Source organism: Rhinichthys klamathensis, unplaced genomic scaffold (assembly GCF_029890125.1).
Source record: "Rhinichthys klamathensis goyatoka isolate OS25496 unplaced genomic scaffold, OSU_Roscu_1.1 h1tg000068l_1, whole genome shotgun sequence".
NCBI classification, from domain to species: domain Eukaryota; kingdom Metazoa; phylum Chordata; class Actinopteri; order Cypriniformes; family Leuciscidae; genus Rhinichthys; species Rhinichthys klamathensis.
In genome coordinates, this window is record NW_026606611.1 from 837513 (window position 1) to 856973 (window position 19461).

The 19461-nt window shown below is 38.0% G+C and overlaps 1 protein-coding gene across 2 annotated transcripts; it reads right to left on the reverse strand.

The window, feature by feature from the left end:
* Positions 1 to 561: 561 nt before the first annotated feature.
* On the reverse strand, positions 562 to 16149 carry vegfba (vascular endothelial growth factor Ba). 2 transcript variants are annotated; one of them, XM_056250182.1, is made up of 8 exons: positions 15131 to 16149; positions 11031 to 11073; positions 9755 to 9951; positions 7943 to 8016; positions 6063 to 6095; positions 4550 to 4633; positions 2686 to 2889; positions 562 to 1102 (listed from the first exon to the last, which is right to left on the reverse strand). In XM_056250182.1, the coding sequence occupies exons 1-8, from the start codon at positions 15212 to 15214 to the stop codon at positions 1081 to 1083; spliced, it is 741 nt and encodes a 246-aa protein (XP_056106157.1). In that variant the 5' UTR covers positions 15215 to 16149; the 3' UTR covers positions 562 to 1080. The 2 variants fall into 2 exon arrangements, with proteins under 2 accessions (XP_056106157.1, XP_056106156.1); XM_056250181.1 differs by having other exon boundaries at positions 2686 to 2892.
* Positions 16150 to 19461: the final 3312 nt, after the last annotated feature.

Consider the following 19461-nt stretch of genomic DNA (forward strand, 5'->3'; position numbering starts at 1 on the left):
AAGAGACAGACGAGGTGAAAAGAATAAAGAAAGAGACGAAAAATGAGTGTGATCGGGGGTGTGGGAGAGAGAAGACGTGTGTTTGGTGAGCACCAATTGAATATAGCCAGGTTTCTATACTATTGGCATTCCTCTCACTGGCTAGCCAGTGGGAAAAGCTTTCAATTCCCAAAGGAAGGAACCAAACAAAAAGCAAATCAAACAAACACAAAAAGACTCATTGATACAGTCTGTGAAGCCACATTATGGACTTATAGAGGCTAGGAATAAATTAGGATAGACGAGCAGATCCGTATTATTCACAACTCAGACCACACAGACACCCGTCCATCCGTCTAATCAACCCATCCAACCATTTAACGCAAGCAGAGGGTCAGAGGACACATCGGGGACGTTCTTAGGATAAGATACTCTGTTTGTGTAGCGAGACACTTGAGTTCTCTCAACATTGAAGGTCTGTCAACATCCATCCCATCAAAAACTCTCCACTTAAGACTTTAAGTAGTTTTGTAGAAAAAAAAAGACTCCTTCCTTATTCTGTTTTCCTTTTGAAAGTTCTGAGCGCACTTGTCGTCCTTAGCATTACACTAGCTGCGTGTCCGTGCCTATGAGGACCCATTGAAGCCGAAGAAAAATCCCAGAAATGGTTTTGGATAAAGCTCAATGAGAACTCCACGGTGCACGTCTTGAGCACTGAATATTCCAGCGATATAGCGACTGACCCACTGAACTTTAACTAAATACAATGTCGAATAGTTAAAGGTGATCTGAAGATTGGTTTACAGTGGAGAAAAAGCTTCCTAAACTCAACAATAGGATCTGATGATATTCCATACACACGGTACAGAAGTGGATATACAGTGCAAACAGAATGTATATGCATCTAATACTGCTGAAATAGTGTGTGGGACATTGCCAGATGGGCCAGGGGGTGGGTCTGTGGTTTATTCCCAAGCGCAAACCCTCTTTCTGGGTGAGACCCAAAACTTCAGAGTCCATGACAAAAGAATAAGCAAACCTTTGACCTCCTCAAAGCTGTGCAAAGTTTGATCTGTGGATTATACGGGTGGTTTGATTTCACTATTCACTTTGAGTTTCACATCTGAAAGAGAATGAGAAGAGGAAAGAGATTACATACATGTTAAAAATAGCAAGCAACACTTTACTTGAAACTTTTTATAAACAATTGTGATTGGCATTAAAATACAGTACACTACCATTCAAAAGTTTAGGGTTGGAAAGATTTTTTTTGATGTTTTTGAAAGAAGTCTCTTATGCTCATCAAGGCTATTGAAAACAGTTGTGCTGCTTAATATTTTTGTGGAAACCTTTTTTTTTTAAGATTCTTTGATGAAAATAAAGTTCAAAAGAACAGCATTTATTAGAGATAGAAATCTTTTGTAAAATGTCTTTACTGTCACGTTTAATCAGTTGAATGCATTCTAGTGGGAAAAAAAGTATTCTTAAAAAAACAACAAAAAAAAACAATGTGTTGCCTAAGCCCTAACACATATCAAACAACATCATCCAGATGTGCCAAAATTATTTCTGCACAATATATATTCGTGCGGACGATTTACTAATTTGTTCCCTCGATTTATAAATCGTGTGCACGATATAGCAAATCAAGGGAATTAAAAAGTCAATCCTCCGCACGATTTATAAATCGAGGGAACAAATTAGTAAATCTTGCGCACGATTTAGCCTACTATTTTTTTCCTGCATGTCATGTGCGGGGCTCTGTAATTTTGTACTTTTATAACAGAAGAGATGCTTTTCAGTTTTGTAGCTGATTGTGACCAAATACCTTTTTGTTTTTATCAGACCTACAAAAAAATAAAAAGACCTATGCAAGAGTGCACTCAAGAGTTTACTGCTTAGGTGCTTAAAGCAACACTAAGTAAGATTTTTTACCTTAAAATAATATTTTCAAAATCGTTTCAGTGGTTCATCAAGTCGTGACATGGTGAAATACACTTATGCCACCGCTTTGCGGTCCTTTATCTGATATATCCATGCTATGTAAGATTGCCAGATCGGGTCGCGTTTCTGTAGTCCGAATGAGACATAAGAAAACTACAAGTTTGTCTTGCTTTACGTCAAGCGTTACAATTGCCAATAGGTGGAGCGTACTCGACAGTAGACTACAACTACATGTAAAATACCTAGCAGCCGGGTAGCTTTATGATTCCAAAGCCGGAGCTGGATAAACAGAGAGTGCGTGCGCGTGCGTGCGACAGTAGGATGCGGGAGGCTAAATTATTTACGACAGCGGTAATGGACAATTCCGCTTCCAACCTGTAGGGTGACCGCAGAGGAAAAGTTACTTGGTGTTGCTTTAATACACTAAATGTACTTTTCCAAATACCTCAGGGGGGATTAAATGCCGCTAGGTGGAACAAACTGTAATTTGAACTACTGTCTGTTCAAAATAAATGAAAAGAAACCTAGCATTGGGGATTGGTAGCTTTTTCCTGTTGTCCCGAACTCATATTATATCGTGTCCCTAAAATCGAGGTATGTTGCTTTCTCTTATCTATGGGTCACGGATGGAGAAACACTTCCTTGTGCAATAAAATCCCAAATGGAGGCCATGCCATTGTGTGTAAGGGTCTATTTTTAGCACATTGAGTTGCATTTGAATAAGTTGTTTGGCTCTGTATGTGTGTGTGTGTGTGTGTTTACCGGCAGCTGTGCTCGTTGAGTGTCTTCCCTCTCTTTGTACAGCTCACCTCCCTCAAACTGCACCTGCATTCACAAGAGGGAGGCTGTGATGTCATCCTGTGGGCGGGGCATGGTGGACACACCTCTCTGGCAGGTGGTGGAGGGGCGGAGCTAGGCGGGAGGGCAGGAGGGGGAGGAGGAGGGGGTGTAGTTGGCACAAGATTCCTGCTGGCATGAGAGGGAAGAAAATTAGCTGTTGGTGAGAAATAAAGACAGTGTATGCCCTTCATATGCCAAATATGAGCATTTTGTCATTGTTTATTGGCTTCCATGTCTTTCCAAACAAAACAAGCATCATGAAAGTAATACCTATGTCTATTGAACTATATTTCAAGTGTGCTAAAGCCATGTGATAGATTTGTGTGAGGAGCCATTTTGAATCTTAGTGGTACAAACCATCATGAACTATTTTGCGTTAAACAGTAAAAAAAAAAAAAAAATGGGGGAGGGGTACTGTAAACTATTCCTTTGAGTTCAATTTCAAGTTGAAGAGCACAGATGTCCTAATGATATGAGGAATTTTAAAATAGTAAGGAAAGCTTCAAACCGATTGAGTAAAGCAAATCTGATCATAATACTTGCTCTGACAAATCCGGCACCGAGAGAATTATGTAAAACCGCAACAACGGACAAAGAGCACGTCGGTCCATGCAATCATTAACTTTGCAAAACCAGACCTAAGCCTGCATCTCCACATTAGACTTGAAATTAAATTCAGTAACAAACACAAAAAGACCCATAATGCATTCTGAGCATGCATCAGCCCTGATCTTCTTTTTGGACGGCGGCACCACAGACACACTCTGGATATTGTCTGTGGCCGCCAGTTCTTTGATGTCTCATTTGTGACGTCTCTGATGGGATGGTGGCCTGATGGGGCTGTTTTTCCCTCTCCCCTTTATTTAACTAAACCAAAACTGAAGAGAAGTGTATAGCTGAGAGTTAATTAAGGAAGAAAATCAATCTTTGTGTGGAAGTGGTTTGAGAGGCTGATAGAGCATGTGGAGGGGAGGCTGAGGAAAAGGGAGGGGCGTTCTGGCTGGCAAATTAGCCTGATTTCACACTTGCCACTGACTCCATCAATGAAGGAGTGCATGATGGATAGCAGGGAGGGAAAGACGGTCCAAAAGGAGCCCTCACTTGCCCCCACCAAAAACCAATGACGAAGAAGCGAAAGTAGAAAAGGAAGGAGAGGAACTGATTAATTGTTTCCCTTCGACCGGAATGAATTAATTGTTCTCTGAGATGAAGTCAATGTTGCATGAGTAAATGTGCAGTACGGCACGTACAAAAAAAGGGATTTCGAGGGAAATTCGCAGTTCTCTTTGACCAGAAATTTGCTTTAGTGCTTCGAAATAGGTTTTAATATTTAATAATATTGATGGTACTAAATAAATAAAGGCAAAGCAAAATTTCATTATTAAACATCTTGCTAAACGGCTTCTATTAAATGTATATCAATGATACTTTCTACAATGGCAAAAGAGTACCAAAATGTACCATGTTAGTCTTTGAAGTACCTTAAAGTGCAAATGAAAATACCATGGTAAATTAATATACTAATCCTTTAGTACCAAAGTTAATCCAAACAGCCTGAAAACAAGATTGCAACACTGTGTACAACATTATGATATCAATAAGCCTCACCAATAAGCCTTTTTTAAGCCTCACCTAATTTTGTTAGATGTATAATTTACACAATTTCTTCTTCTCAATTGTATTTATCTTGTTTTCAGAACATTCAGATAATAATAAGAAAGTACCGATTAAGAAAATTACTTTTGTGTAACATCACAGTAATAATTTTTTTATAAGATGAACATACAATGAATTTTTCCCCACGTGTTTCTTTCGTTTTGGTTTCCCCTTTTGTCGCTTTTTGCCTCTTCTTGTTGTCTGTGGGCCTTGCCTAAAAAAAAAAAGACAAAATATAACATATATTAAATATAAATATTATATATAACTAAATAGGTATAAAAAGTACATGACCAAGACTCCATTCAGCTAACTTTATTGCACAGACTCTCTACACTCTTTAAACATTTTATGTCCTCAAGGGCCAGTGGCCTAATTAAGCAATAAAATGAATGTTCTGTTCCGTTTCCCAACAAAGGAGGGTTCTAGGTTTCTGACTCCCTTCCAACAGTGCAAGACGCACGCCAGCTGGACACACACACACACACACACACACACACACACACACACACACACACACACACACACACACACACACACACACACACATTAACTCCATGGAGATGGCTGCTTGCTGAGTTAATTGTGTGTGAAAGGCAGAAGTGGTTGGTTCAGTCTGTTCTGCTCTGATACTAGTTTACTCTGACCCTGATGTTAAAGAGAAAGGCTACTGCTTTTTACAAATATCCCTTTCATTGTCCTGTCTAGGATCCTCTAGATGAAAAACACAAGTCCGACTGCTTAGACAATGTGCCACAGGATTTGTCTGTTGCATAAACTGTACTTAGTCTGTTTGTACAAACTACTTTTAAGTATGAGGAATAATAATGATCATTTTACACCACTATTTTTGAGTTTTATTGCAAGCTTGAGGCTCATTTTAGTGTGTATCCTGACATCAGTATATGCTAATTATAACCAATACTGTTATTAGAACTGGTGAGAGCAAGTGGTAAATCATAAAAAAAAATATTTAAGTGGGATGTAATGTGTGAACTTGGCATTGGTCCTCAGCTTCACACTTCCCTGTGTTGTAATTTGTTTTACAAGTAATTCTCCCCTCTTTATTGCCAGTGAACAGCCAATCTGTTAATTTAACGTGGAATTTACTCGGTTCAACTTACATTTATGGAAAAAGATCTTTTGAATAAGAAACAAGGAACATAAAGTTTTTCAAATTCCCAGTGAGCTCATCCCAGTAGAAAAATATTTATGTAGATGAAGATACCTTAGGAAAACACTGCATTTGTGTATTTGTTGGTTAAAAAAAAAGGTCTCAGACTTCTAAAAGACTCCATCCGTGTGTGTGTGTGTGTGTGTGTGTGTGTGTGTGTGTGTGTGTGTGTGTGTGTGTGTGTGTGTGTGTGTGTGTGTGTGTGTGTGTGTGTGTGTGTGTGTGTGTGTGTGTGTGTGTGTGTGTGTGTGTGTGTGTGTGTGTGTGTGTGTGTGTGTGTGTGTGTGTGTGTGCAGTGGGGCAAAGGGAAGAGAGGGCAAATGCTGTTCACATTGCTGGTAAACTTCACATCACTCAATCTCTCACTCTCTTTCACACACACACACACACACACACACACACACACACACACACACACACACACACACACACACACACACACACACACACACACACACACACACATTACCTGGTTGGCTCTGCATAAAGATTTGCTTTTAGCCTGTAGGGAAAAGACAGACAGTTAAAACAAAATAATAATGAAATTTACAACAAATAAAAGAAAGATCACATATTATAATAGCATACACACAGGGATATTTAAAGGTTGAGCACCGTTATTATTGTTCATATTTTATTTTATTTTTTTAAACTATAACCCATTAAATAGTATTAAACTGTGGCATGTAACTCGTCCTGCACTGCTGAATGAAAAAGAGAGCGTCAAGTATATCTACCCTGAGCACAAGTGGTGCTACACGAAGCAACAGAACTAGATACACACATTATGATCGACAAAGCTATTCTAAGCACTTACAGTGAGAACATCTTGTTTGGTTGTTATGCCTCTGGGTGAGTAATAAGATTAATTTACAAAAGGTTTAGCAATTCATTAAATCATATTATTATTTAATAATTGTGAAACAAAGCATCTGGATATGCTAATACACTCACCACTGATTGGTGCACAGTGATTTCTGCTTGTTCAAGTAAGTGCCATCTATTATCCGTAGCAACACAAATAGATAATATCGAAAACGTGACAGACAACTTAACTCAAAATGGGCAGATTTCTAAACTCGTTCCTGGCTTTAGATCAATCCCCATATATATGTCGGATTTATATACAGTATTTGTCATAAAATAATGGTTTTAGCATGTCGGAGTGTAAACGTTATCAGTGAGATAAATGTTTCATTAGCAGAGCGATCAGAACGGGCGCAGGTAAACAGAGTTAATAATGTTGGCTGGTTGCCTGCGTGGGAGTTTGAGTAACTCAGGGTTGGTCAACAGTAGTGAGTTCAGTTTGTACGGGGCAGATCAGTATTACAAAGAGAGGATAGAGAGGCGAGCGCATGTAAATGCTCTTACCGAAAGCTCAGCTCCAACCCTGGCCTTAATCCGAACCCCACAACCTCTGAAAGGGCTTTTGAGGAGAACCTCACAATGACCTGATAAAGAGCTGATGGTGACAGCTCGGCTACGTGCCAACAGAACAGTGTTTCGGGGGTGACGACTTTCTGTGACTGGGTTCAGGAAGTACTCCGTGGGGAGATGGGGTCATTCCCCATGTGACAAACAGGGTGGACGTGCATTTGTGGGTGTGTGGGGTGATCTGAAAGTCAGATAGGCTTTGGATTGGTGTGTGTGGGTGGGTTTACTTAGCTATTCTTTGAGGACAAAATTCTCCCCACAAGTTGGCAAAATGTTACAAAACCTCCCTTTCGAGTGGTATTCAATGGTTAAAATGATTAATATAGTAACTCTTACACCGAATTATGCTTAATAACCCGACAATGAGGTCATGTAAACTCCTTAAACTGTGTTCTTTTATCACACATATTTATGACCTTTAAAAATGTTTGCTCCAAATACACTACTGTTTAAAAGTTTGGGGTCCATACGATTTTTTTGAAAGAAATTAACACTTTTATTCAACAAGGACACATTAAATTGATCAAAAGTGACATTCAAATATATTCAAATAGAAAACTGTTAATTTAAATTGTAATAATATTTATCAATATACCTGTATTTTTATCAAATAAATGCAGACCCCAAACTTTTGAACAGTAGTGTATACCTGCTTTCTGGGGGATTATTCAATGTGCGAATGTCATTTTACGTTTTGAAAACCAAAGAAAAAGCTATTTCAAAATAATTTTTCTTACGTTTTCAGGTTTTTCAATGATCTGAAGTTTTGTTGTACATGTAAATTATTTTATTGTTGTAAAAATTTAAGCCACAAGTACCACAATTTCTGAATACGAGAGCGTGTCATGTGAACGGCCTCTTAGGGTTTGGATTAGTCAGTTTGTTGGAATATGTATGTGTGAGTATGTATCTCACCTGCACTCACACTGGTTGTGTTCAATGAAAGGCAGCTGCACAAGGTCATGCTTCATGAATGAGGTCCTCATGAGCTGTTGAGTTTAACAGAGCAGGAGTCAGTACACACACACACACACACACACACAATCTCTTCTGCATAGTAATGACTCCATCTTTTATCCTTCAATCTCTCTATACAGTACGTGACCAGGATCCGACCTGATTCATTACACTAGAGACTCCATCTACCCACACACTGAATATGTATGACTAACTCATGCTGTGTGTCCTCTGTGTGTGCGTCTCTCTGGCTAAGACATGAGGTTTGAGATCTTGTATTATACGGGGGGTAGTGTGTGGAGTAGCCTCGTGTGTAGCCAGCCCTTTGCCTAATGACATAAGGTCTGGGCTCTATAGCCACCAATGACTGCACACTTAGTCAGGAAGAGGCTGTGTTACTTACATGTAAAGCGACCAATCCCAGTTTTGTTTTCTTTAAAGTCATGTTTAGGGGTGGGTACAATAACAGACTGGTATGCTGTAACAGACTATCAATACTTTCATGTTTACCTGCATATGCAGCACATATTTCTTGATCTTCTTTTATAGATGTGAGAGGACACACAAAATAAATAAAAAATCACATTGGGAATCGAAAGGGTTGGCCAAGCTTGGAAAATAATACTTTCCCTGTATACCGTCGGTAAACATGCTAAAACATCTCTTTTGAATACAACTAAGTGCCTCAAACAAAACACATGATGTCTTAAAGTTTCAATGCTGTAAACTTCTCAAACTTTTTTTAAATCCATCATTTTGTTGCTCATCTGAAGTATTAATTTGTGCGACATCGGATCTTTTAAACACTGCTTTGTTTCCTGGCGGACTGCTATAGATCGCCGCACACTAGGCTTCCAAAAAACTTGTAGAAGTCAGCCAATCAGATTCAGACTTTTGCCTTTACAAAAGTGTTTCCATTTTTGTGTGCCATACGCATCAGACGTTTAGCGAACAGAGCGTGGGCGGGCCGTGGGTGTGACGTCTCACGCTGAGATTATGTGTGGAGGTACTTACTCCAAACTGTATAAAAACTGTTTTATATGACCTGATCTGTATGTGTGTGTGTGTGTAATGTGAGTGTTCCATACAGCCATGTTAAGCATGTGAATGTAAGTTAGCACATGTATGTGTGAAAGGTCTCTATGAAGGGAGAAATTAGGCAAAAATGTTGCATAGTGTTATATGTACACTACCGCTCAGAAGTGTGGGGTCAGTAAGATATTTTTTAAACAAATTCATATTTTTGAAAAATAACAAATATTAAGCCATACAAAAACATTGGTACAAATAAGAAATGTTTCTTGAGCAGCAAATCATCATTAGAATCAGCATCATGTGACACTGAAGACTAGAGTAATATATCACAGCATTACTGTGTGTATGATCAAATAAATGCAGCCTTGTTGAGCATAAGAGACTTTAAAAAAAAAAAAAAAAAAAAAAAAACTGCCCCCAGACTTTTGACCAGTAGTGTAAGTTAGGGTTACGGTTATATAACCCTATATGATATACAGAGATCCCTCAAAAGTATTCATCTAATCTAATCTAATTAATTTTTACAGATATACATCTCAAGCACACTTTACAAGCCAAACATTTCACAAAAAGAAGTTTGTTGAATTACAAATGTAAAATAATAGATAAATTGTTTAAAATGAAGATAAAAAGTATTGTGACACTGGATGTCAAACGTTTGTGAAATATGTCCACAGTTAATGTGATGGACGACCTGAGGTAGGACACCTGTGGGGTGCATTTGTGTGCGTGTACCTCCATTACAAGTGTGTGTGTTTGTGATGGCACACACTCGAGCGCCTCATCGGAGCAGCAGCCTCCGCAGCGGCGCAGTGTTACACACGACGGCAGGAAGAGGTGATGCGTCTCCCAAGGAAACTCCCGCCAAACCTCCACCAGCGTCTCTCTGGGATGACATCCGCTTCTCTGATACACATCCAACCACCTCACCACTGAGAGAAAGAGAATAAATGCAAGATACAGAGTAAGAAAACACTTCAGTCTTAAAGGGATAATTCACCCCAAAATGAAAATTCTGTCATCATTTACTCATCCAAATATGTATGAGTTTCTTTCTTTTGTTGAACACAAGAGAAGATATTTGAAAGACTATCTATTTTAGACAACCTGCTTCATCATTAATTGAAAACGACATTATATGTCAGTGGAGATCATACAAAATTGGGGTGATGTGAGCAGAGCGCTTGGTGTGGAAAGCAAGATTTCCTTGCTTTTATAAACTGTATTTAAATGATTTACATGTCAGAGATGAGATTTATAGAGCATAATTTGTATTTAACCCAGAACATTCCTCCGAATATTAAGCACCAATGTGCCGGTACTGGTAAAGAAACCAATACACTGATCTGAAGCACTTATAAATGTAGAATTAAATATCTTTTTACTCCCCAAAACATAAGTGACCTTCCGCTAAAATAAATAGTCCTTGAAATCAAAGTTAATACACTACAGTCCAAAAGTGCGTGCGGGATCGTTATGATAATAACAGTAATATTATTATGCTTTTAAACAATTGTGTTCTATTTTAAATATTTTATAAGTAGTTTGTTCCTGTGATGGGTAAGTTGAATTTTCAGAGTATTCAGTGTCACATTGTCCGCTGATTTGCTACTCAATAAACATTTCTTATGATTGTGTATTCTTATTAATGTTGAAAACAGTTGTGCTTAATATTTTTGTGGAAACCATGATACATTTGGTCAGTATTCCTGATGAATGAAGTTCAAAAGAACAGCATTTATTCCAAATAGAATTTTTGTAACTTTATAAATGCCTTTCATTGACTGTCACTTTTGAACATCATTGGATAATTTCTGAATTAAAGTATTATTATTATTTCATACTGAGCCCAAACTTCTGAACTGTAGTATAGTAGACAGTAGCTGGCAAAAAGGCATTTTACCATTAGCAATAAGGACAAAAAAAAAAAAATCTATTTTATTGTATAAGCTCACTAAATGAGTAATGCACCTATGATAATAGGTGTAGAAAAGAAAGCAAGACTCAATACCTTCTCCAGACCTGTGGCTCTCTGTTGGCATCCAGTGGTCTGTCTAGAGGAAAGGACACAGACAAGGAGTCAGACACAACATACAGCAGAGACAAAAACAAAACCGCATATATGGTGCTGTGAAGAACTGATTCCAGTGAACATATGCTAAAAACATAAATAATGATTCTTTAATGCTTTTCTAGTGTTTATTTGTGCCAGAGCAGCATAAAGGTGGACGTTAGCACACATTCACACAAACATGCCCCTCATACAATGGGGTCCGAGCACTGGAACAAGGTCACCGCTGAGAGAGAGAGCAGACTTTGCACTACAGCGCAAACAACACACGCATACATGGCTTCCCTGCACCATGCCTGACTACTTTCTGTGAGGGTAGTTTTCTGAGCATGTGAGTCAATCGCATTACAGGTGATCTCACACTGATATAAGCCAGCGCATTCAATTATACCCTCACAGACTCACACACACATGCTGTGAGAATGAGTGTTTCTGCACGTTTATTTCGCAACGATGGGATCAAAGCAATAAATAAAGGTTTAACGTAATTAAACACAATATTTATCAGAAGACATGGCAGATCCTTGCACGGCATGGGGTTTAGTTACGTGTGGAGAGGCGTCTGCAGAGTCTGTGTTGCAATATGAAGGTTGAGTCAGTCAATTTCTCATCAACCTCCTGCCTCAGTGCCATTGTGAAATACAGCAGCCAGCACAGAGCTGGCAAGGGGACTGGCACACACACATATTAACATTCACTTTCACTCCCTGAAATGCACACACACTAAAAATCTCAATGCTGCCAGGTTTTTTTTTTGTTGCAGCAGCAGTTGGCTGGATTTGGCTGCGTCAGTCCTCTCTTTCTAAAAGCCCTTGAGTTTGAGCACCAATCATCAGCTCAGCTGCCCCGCTTCTCCCACAATCCCCCTCCACCTGAAGACGTGGGTCAGGCTGGCATTTGTGAACGGACTCGAGCGTTAAGAAGTTAGGTTTTCAAACTTTCAAACAAAGCTATCAGGCACTGCTTTATGGCAGATCCAAAAGTCTCAGATCACGTGGGAAAGCTGGGATTCTTTTTTACATTCAAACTTGGAAGTGAACTAGACGTTTTAGGATGTTCACGCATTAAAAAAAAGGAGAAGTTATGATGTAAAATATTTACGATTTTGGACTATTTCTAGGTCAAATATAACCAAAAACATGAGAACTCCATTGAAGCAAAAGATGCACTTTGGAACGAACTTCTCTAAACATTCTGGAGAACATGACCATCAGGTTTCGTTCATGTCAGTTCCAGTGCTGCTGACATTAAAGTCGGCATGAAAAGGAAGTTGCGATACTCTTTTCTTCCTTATTGTGATGAATATCTGAGGGAAACAGCTTCTCGAACAAGACAAAATGTACACTCCTGGGCAAAAAAAGGGCCAAGCCAAAAATGGAAAAATATTTAGTGATCTTTTAATGGACTCTTAACCATTTCAAATCACAAATCACTGGTCAGGAAATTAGCATGAATTGCACAAATACTCTAGATACAGTAACTTTGTATTCTTTAAACGTTTAAGCCGTGTGGTAAACTTGCTGACAGCTTCTTACAGGAAGAAGAGGCAATGTACTTCCACTCAATGTCAACGGCTTTAAATAGTTCATAAGCAGTCGAAAAACGTCTCCCAGTTAGTTTGAGTTTAATATGAAACCAAATATTGTCTCTATGGTTCAAATCTGGACTCTGACCAGCCAAAACATCAGCCTGATGGACTTGTTCTCAAGCCACATCTTGGTTGTGTTTGGAATTTGGGCAGGAGCATTGTCTTGTTGAGAAATAACATCTGATCAGTCCATAGCTAACAACGTTTCAGTAGTGGGAAGCAAGCCATTCTGCAATATTCTCATCTCCTGTACTCGAAAGCATTAAATGACTTTTCACAGTGACTTAGCTCACCGATACCAGCTAACATGACACTCTTCCTCCATGCTTCACTGTGATGCATTAGCAACTCGTGTTTCATTGTGATTCATCACTCCACACACAACTTCCCATATTCTGCTAACATATTTATTCTTTTTTTGATGTATTTCTGAGACAGCAATGGCTTTTTAAGTAGTCCATTTGCTTAAGTTTTGCTAATTTCCTGACCAATATTTTGTGGTTAAGAAACCTTTGTGTTTAGCCATTTTGGGCCTTTTTTTTTTTTTTTGCTTAGGAGTTTAGGGCGGGACTGGATTTTGTCCATAGATAATTGATTAGATGGTTGTGGTTTGCTATTGGTGGATCTCATGTGAGTGACAGGTTGCCCCGCCCTCACGACAGTAAACACATCATCAGAGAAGAGAAGAGATGCTGCAAGAGGGAGAGAAAGTTATTTTTTAGACATTTAAAAAAATAAAATAATGATGTGCACTGTACAGATAAATCATTTATAATAAATACTGCAATATTCCATTTTTAAAAATCCATAAAAAACAAACAAAAGATTTGTTCATTTTGATTTCATGGTGACTTTAAAGCAAGAGGAGACAAACCAAATACTATGTATATTGTTCAATTTCCACTCACATTGTTATTTTGATAATATTATTTGAAATACAAGTATGCAAAATGGAAGTATTTTCGCTAGTGGCCTCAGACTTCTGGACTGCACTGCATACACAGAAAACGCTCACACTAAGCAATATAGCAGCTTCATCATCACTGTGCACGTGACAGGGAGAAACCTAAAGGTCACAGGGTTAGACTTTTGAAAATCTTGCCATACCATATCATGCACTTTCACCAAGACTGGCAGCATGCCATGCAATGTAATGCAACATTCTGAAGGTTTACATTTCACGGCATCTTCAGCATCATCAAAATTAAATATACTAGAGCCAAACTGCAGTCTAAAATAAATAAAAGAAGTTTCGGCTAAACACAACAGGACAAACGATGAGTGGAGCTGCATCATTATGAAGACTTATGATATGCATCCATAAAGCAGAGCTCTGGTCACACGTACACCGAGCAGACCACATACCGCTGCGCTTGCGAAGAACGGAGATGCGCAAATTCAGTGCATTCTGCCATCCTGCTTTCATAGAACTCGCAATGCTGATGTTCTAACAATAGGTGTCATATACTGGCCTGATGGCTGTAATGTTGACAAAAGCTTGTGTAAGTGAAGATAACGATAAGATAGGAAGTGCGTCACTGTCTATCCTTCGGAGATCCAGACAAAAAAGAAAAAAGAAAAAAAAGGACATAAATATAATGTTATGGGCAAACCAATATAGGCTACATATTAAAATATGGGGTTTTTTTTTACGCACACAAATTATTAAACAGCCACTAAGAATATACGAGGTAGGCCTATATTAGAAACTGTATGAACTAGCCAAAATATTGAGACTCAGCACAAAAAAGTAAAAATAAATCAATTAAAAAAATTTAAAAACTTAGGCTAGTGTTAATAAAAAATATTATATTACCACATTAAATTATGTATTTAACTATTTGAAACATTTAATAATATTATAGCATTATATTATAGCTATAATGTGAATGTCACCTATTATCATAGCTATAATTATTGTTATAATTAACATTATTACCATCCCCACATTATTAATTATCATATAGGCCACACCCCCACGATGTGCTCTTTAACACCCTCAGCTCGCTGTGCTCTCAGGCAACAATAAACACAAAAACATATACCCACTGTAGTGATCACAAATAAATTGGTGGGTTTTATCAAAGCATTATATCTTTAAAAGCAGCACCTTTCCCATCCTGCCAAACGTCAATGACCGTCAGGTTATTTCAACATATAAAAGCTCAGACGAGTGTTGTGCATTAACTCAGCTCTATAAAGTGCATTTTACAAGCAATGGCGTAAAATCTGCCATAATAAAAGATACTTATTAAGTGTGATAAAAGACAACCACACCAGAGTTAGGCTAATTTAATCAATTTTAGTTTAAAGATTAATTAAAATATAAAGAACACACACTTTATAGCAGCTAATTAAAATAATGAGTACTGCGAGAGCACTCTAATGCTACTGTCCAATATTTTAAATAACAATATAATTATCATTATTATAATACAGAGCATGTTCTTACCGGTGTCTTGGCACATTGTGTGGGTATTCTGGTAAGTGAGACGAACTGAAACATTCCCAGAATAACTCTCAGTTTGATCCCCATTGTTTGAGTTCACCAAGAAAAGTCAGAAATAGTTGAGTAAATAATATAACAAGAGGTCCAACGTCCAGTCCTGTATACAGTTGTTAATTCTCTATGAATGATTATTCCACTTTCACATCCGAATCCAACATCTTTAATCCAAACAGTGACAATTTACTCAGTAGATTCTCAAAAAACAGGGCAATTGTCATTCCTGTCATGGTTTAGCGATAAAAGAAACACAAATGAAATATCTTAAGTTTTAAAGCAAATAAAAAAGGGAGACAACACGGGCTCCTTGAGTATAAAGGCTTTTGAGATGCTCAGATGACCGTAGGACGTATTTATTATAAATAACTAGCTATAATAATCCCAATGGGCTATATGTTATTTTACAGGAGAGTTTTCCATGCATTTCGCGCATTTCATTTACCGGCTCCCTCGCAGCAGAATTCCCGGTGGAAGTAGAGTAGGCTACGTCCTTATGGTCCAGAGAAACATATATCCGGTAACAAATAAATATATCCTCAAGAATCGATGTAATGAGCCTCCTGAAGGTCTCTGTGTCTCCCGTCTGGTATTTCAGACCCTTTGCTTTGTGTGGCGCATCCCGTGCTACTGTAGGTCACCAGTGAAATCATGCCCACCAAAACCTATGATGACGCTTTGCCTGTCAGACACAAGATCTTATAATTTAAATGTTCGACATATTCATAATATATACTGTTAACATGCGCAAGGCAGTGCACATGCGCCTATATGGAATAGTAATCAGAGAAATGCACCTTGATATGGTTAAGGTCGTTTTCTCCAGTCTCTTATTTGCCCTTCAGGACTCACACGCTCCGCAACTCTCGGTGCGCGTCACCGTCGCGCTCGTGGTGGAACTTTTCTCTTTTTTTTCCCCCTTGACGCGCAGACTTTGCTCGCGCGCAAACTAGCACAGGTGTAATGCTCGCGCATCGTGAGGTGGACAATTATTAACTGACTCCCCCTGTCTATATCTGAGTGCTTGTCTCTGTCAGGGTTTTTTAGTTATTTTTTAAAGGAGAAACGTAATTTATTTTTTACAGACAAACTGATAGGATGACGGATACAAAACGGATACTTTCGGTTCTGGATGCAGATTGGTGAATACAGCTGATAAACAGTTAAAAGCGACACTATGTGGATATTACCTTAATATCTACCTCACTTTGTTCTAACCTACTTGATTTCGTAATATTTCATAATTTTAACTTAAATAAAACCAGTTACCACATGAATCACATTTTAGGTTACCTGACAAGACATTTTTCAGTGTAGAAACGCGAAACACCTGTTTACCTAGCTACTATATCCCTGCGCAGCATCCAGAGACCCGACTGTCAACCAGGGACTATATCTTCCTGCGGAAGGATGGAACTTAAAGGGACAGTTCACCCAACAAATTAGAATTTTGCCATATTCCCCATGTCGTCACAAATCTGTATGACATTCTTTCTTGTCAAAGAAAAAAAAAAAAAAACAGTTTAGCAAAACGAGTGAGCTGCTTTCAGACAATAAAAGTAGACGGGAAAAGGGGCTGTCAAGCTCCAAAAATACATTTAAATCTAAATCTTCTGAATACAACGATAAGTTTGATTAAAAAACAAAAACAAAACAACCATTCAAACAGTCACCATTCACTTCAATGTATGGAAAACAGCAGCTTGGACATTCTACTATAAATGACTCATTTTTTTGTTCTACAAAAATAAGCCACATATGTTTGAAAGACATAATTTATATTTCGGCCAAACTATCCTTATTCTTATCCATTAATTTTTATATGATGCAATTATTTTCCAACCAATGTTGTGGACAGGACTATTTTTTGAATTTTTTAAAATTCATTCTGCAGGCGATACTTACGGTGCAGAATGACAAACTTTTACTTGCCAATTAAATAAAATTTAAAAATAAATACATAATCTAAAAGCAATTAAGACTTTGCTGTGCATCATGTTGACAATGCTCATGACTATATTATCAACATAACACAGCCTCAGAAGTCAGTACTGTGACTATCCATCTTCAGGTGTAAATTCTTAAATAATTAAGTTGTGCAGCATCTGAACTTGAACCCACCCCACTTTGCTTGCATGTGAAGACCCTCAACATCACCCACAGGTATGTTTGGGTTATACACAGCAAAAAAAAAAAAAAAAATCATGTGGGCTGCAGGAATGCGGGCTGTTCTATCTCTCCTGGACTGCTTACAGCATTAGAGCTGACAACCGCAGAGAGCCCTTTCAGAGTGTAACTATCTAAAGGCCTTCTGGAAAACCCAGAGTGGTCAGGAGAGAAGGTCCAGTCATCACATATCCAAATAAACAAACTGGGCCAAGGTCACAAGATTTCACCATTGATACTGCTAAACTGTGGGTGATGTTGTTAGCATTTCTGAGAAGTCTCCCCAGACGGTGCCATGAAAAAGTTGAGTTTTAAAACGTCAAAATGATAGAAGGGGCTCTTGTACAGACAGACAGGCAGAAAAAAAAAACACTGTCGAAACGGTCCCTGACTCATTCCTGAAAGCTGGTATCTCCAAGATCAGACCTGAGCAGAGAGGAGCACCTGCATATGGGCCCTATGCGATATCAGAAAACCACATCAGACTGAGTCCATGGCTGTGGAGTCACAGAACGTCAACATCCGCACATGGGTTTGGGAATGTCAGGCTTACACGCATCTACTGTAGCGGATTCTAGAATGCCGTGAACAACGTTAATTGGGAATGACATACTTGACGTTTGCTAAGAGGAGTTAAAAAGTGGGACGACAAACAATAACCTGTAATTGAAGTATGTGGGATGTCTTAGGCTGTTTTATCGTACATGAAGCAAAAAGTGTTGGTCAGACTACTTACCCGGCAAGGTTTAATACTTCGGGTTTTGTTCAAATCACTAAACCCCAAGTAAAAGCAAAAGTGTTGCTTACCTTCGGATAGAAGTACACTGCCATTTAAAAGTATGGGGTAAATAAGTTTTTTTTTTTATTATTCTTTCATTTAGCAAGGACACATTAATCAAAAGTGTCAGCAAAAACATTTATAATGTTACAAAAGATTTCAAATAAATGCTGTTCTTTTTAACTTTCTATTCATAAAAGACACCCGAAAAAGTATGTCTGAAATCCACAAAAATGTTTTCAATTACAATTACACATTCCATTACAGGAATAAAAAAATAAAATAATTATATATATATATATATATATATATATATATATATATATATATATATATATATATATATATATATATATATAATATTAAAATGTGTTTATTTTATATTTTTGATCAAATAAATTCAGCTTGGGTAAGCTTAAGAGACTTTTTTCAAAAATCTTTCAAAAATCTTAGCGACTCCAAACTTTTGAACGGTAGTGTACAAGAACAGTGGAGGACTTTGCAAAAATCTGCAGAAACACACACACATGCATTCAGATGAAGAACTTAGTTACATAATTGAGATCCATATCATCTTTAATTATTCATTGCCACAAAAACCAATGATATTAAGGCTTGCATTAGAGTTATTCCACACAGAATCAATATTTCATTTTTAATAATGAAGGTGCTCTGGTAATTTAAAGTTTCTGACTATTGCAGAATTTACATTAAATGTCAAACCCTAAAAAAAACCAAACATATCCAGTCTTTAAATAAGGCAATGACATGGATATCTAAGAAGACTTCATTTGCAGAGCGATGCCTTGTGACAGCCAGGGTCTGCCCAGAGTTTGAATCCAGGATAAAGGACTTGTTTAATATAATCTTGTTATATAGTTCTTATATAATAACTTGTAGGAAATGCATTTGATATGCAGACTAGATCTATTACATGGGGGGAAAGAAACGTCTCATTACTTGCCAAAGCACCATTTACTTCCTGTTCAAGAAAGAAAATCTGATGTTCCATTCAATAGGCTGGAAAATAGCCAGCACCTGAAATAAGTCACACTGGACAGGACTGATCTGTCCATCTTTAGAACATTCTTCCATGAGAAACTCTGCGACACATACACACACACACACTGAGCTTAACAAAGTGCACAATGTACAGTGTTTTCAGTGTTTTGATGAACTACTTTATCAGGAATGCAATGTTTCCATAACACCCTTTCCAGGTGCAGTTACAATGTCGCCTAAAATGCAGGCAATACAGTAAATGTACAGGTGTTCTCAACACCTGATGAGGAGCCATGGTCTCCTATAATCAGCCTAATTTCCCTTGCACCCTCTG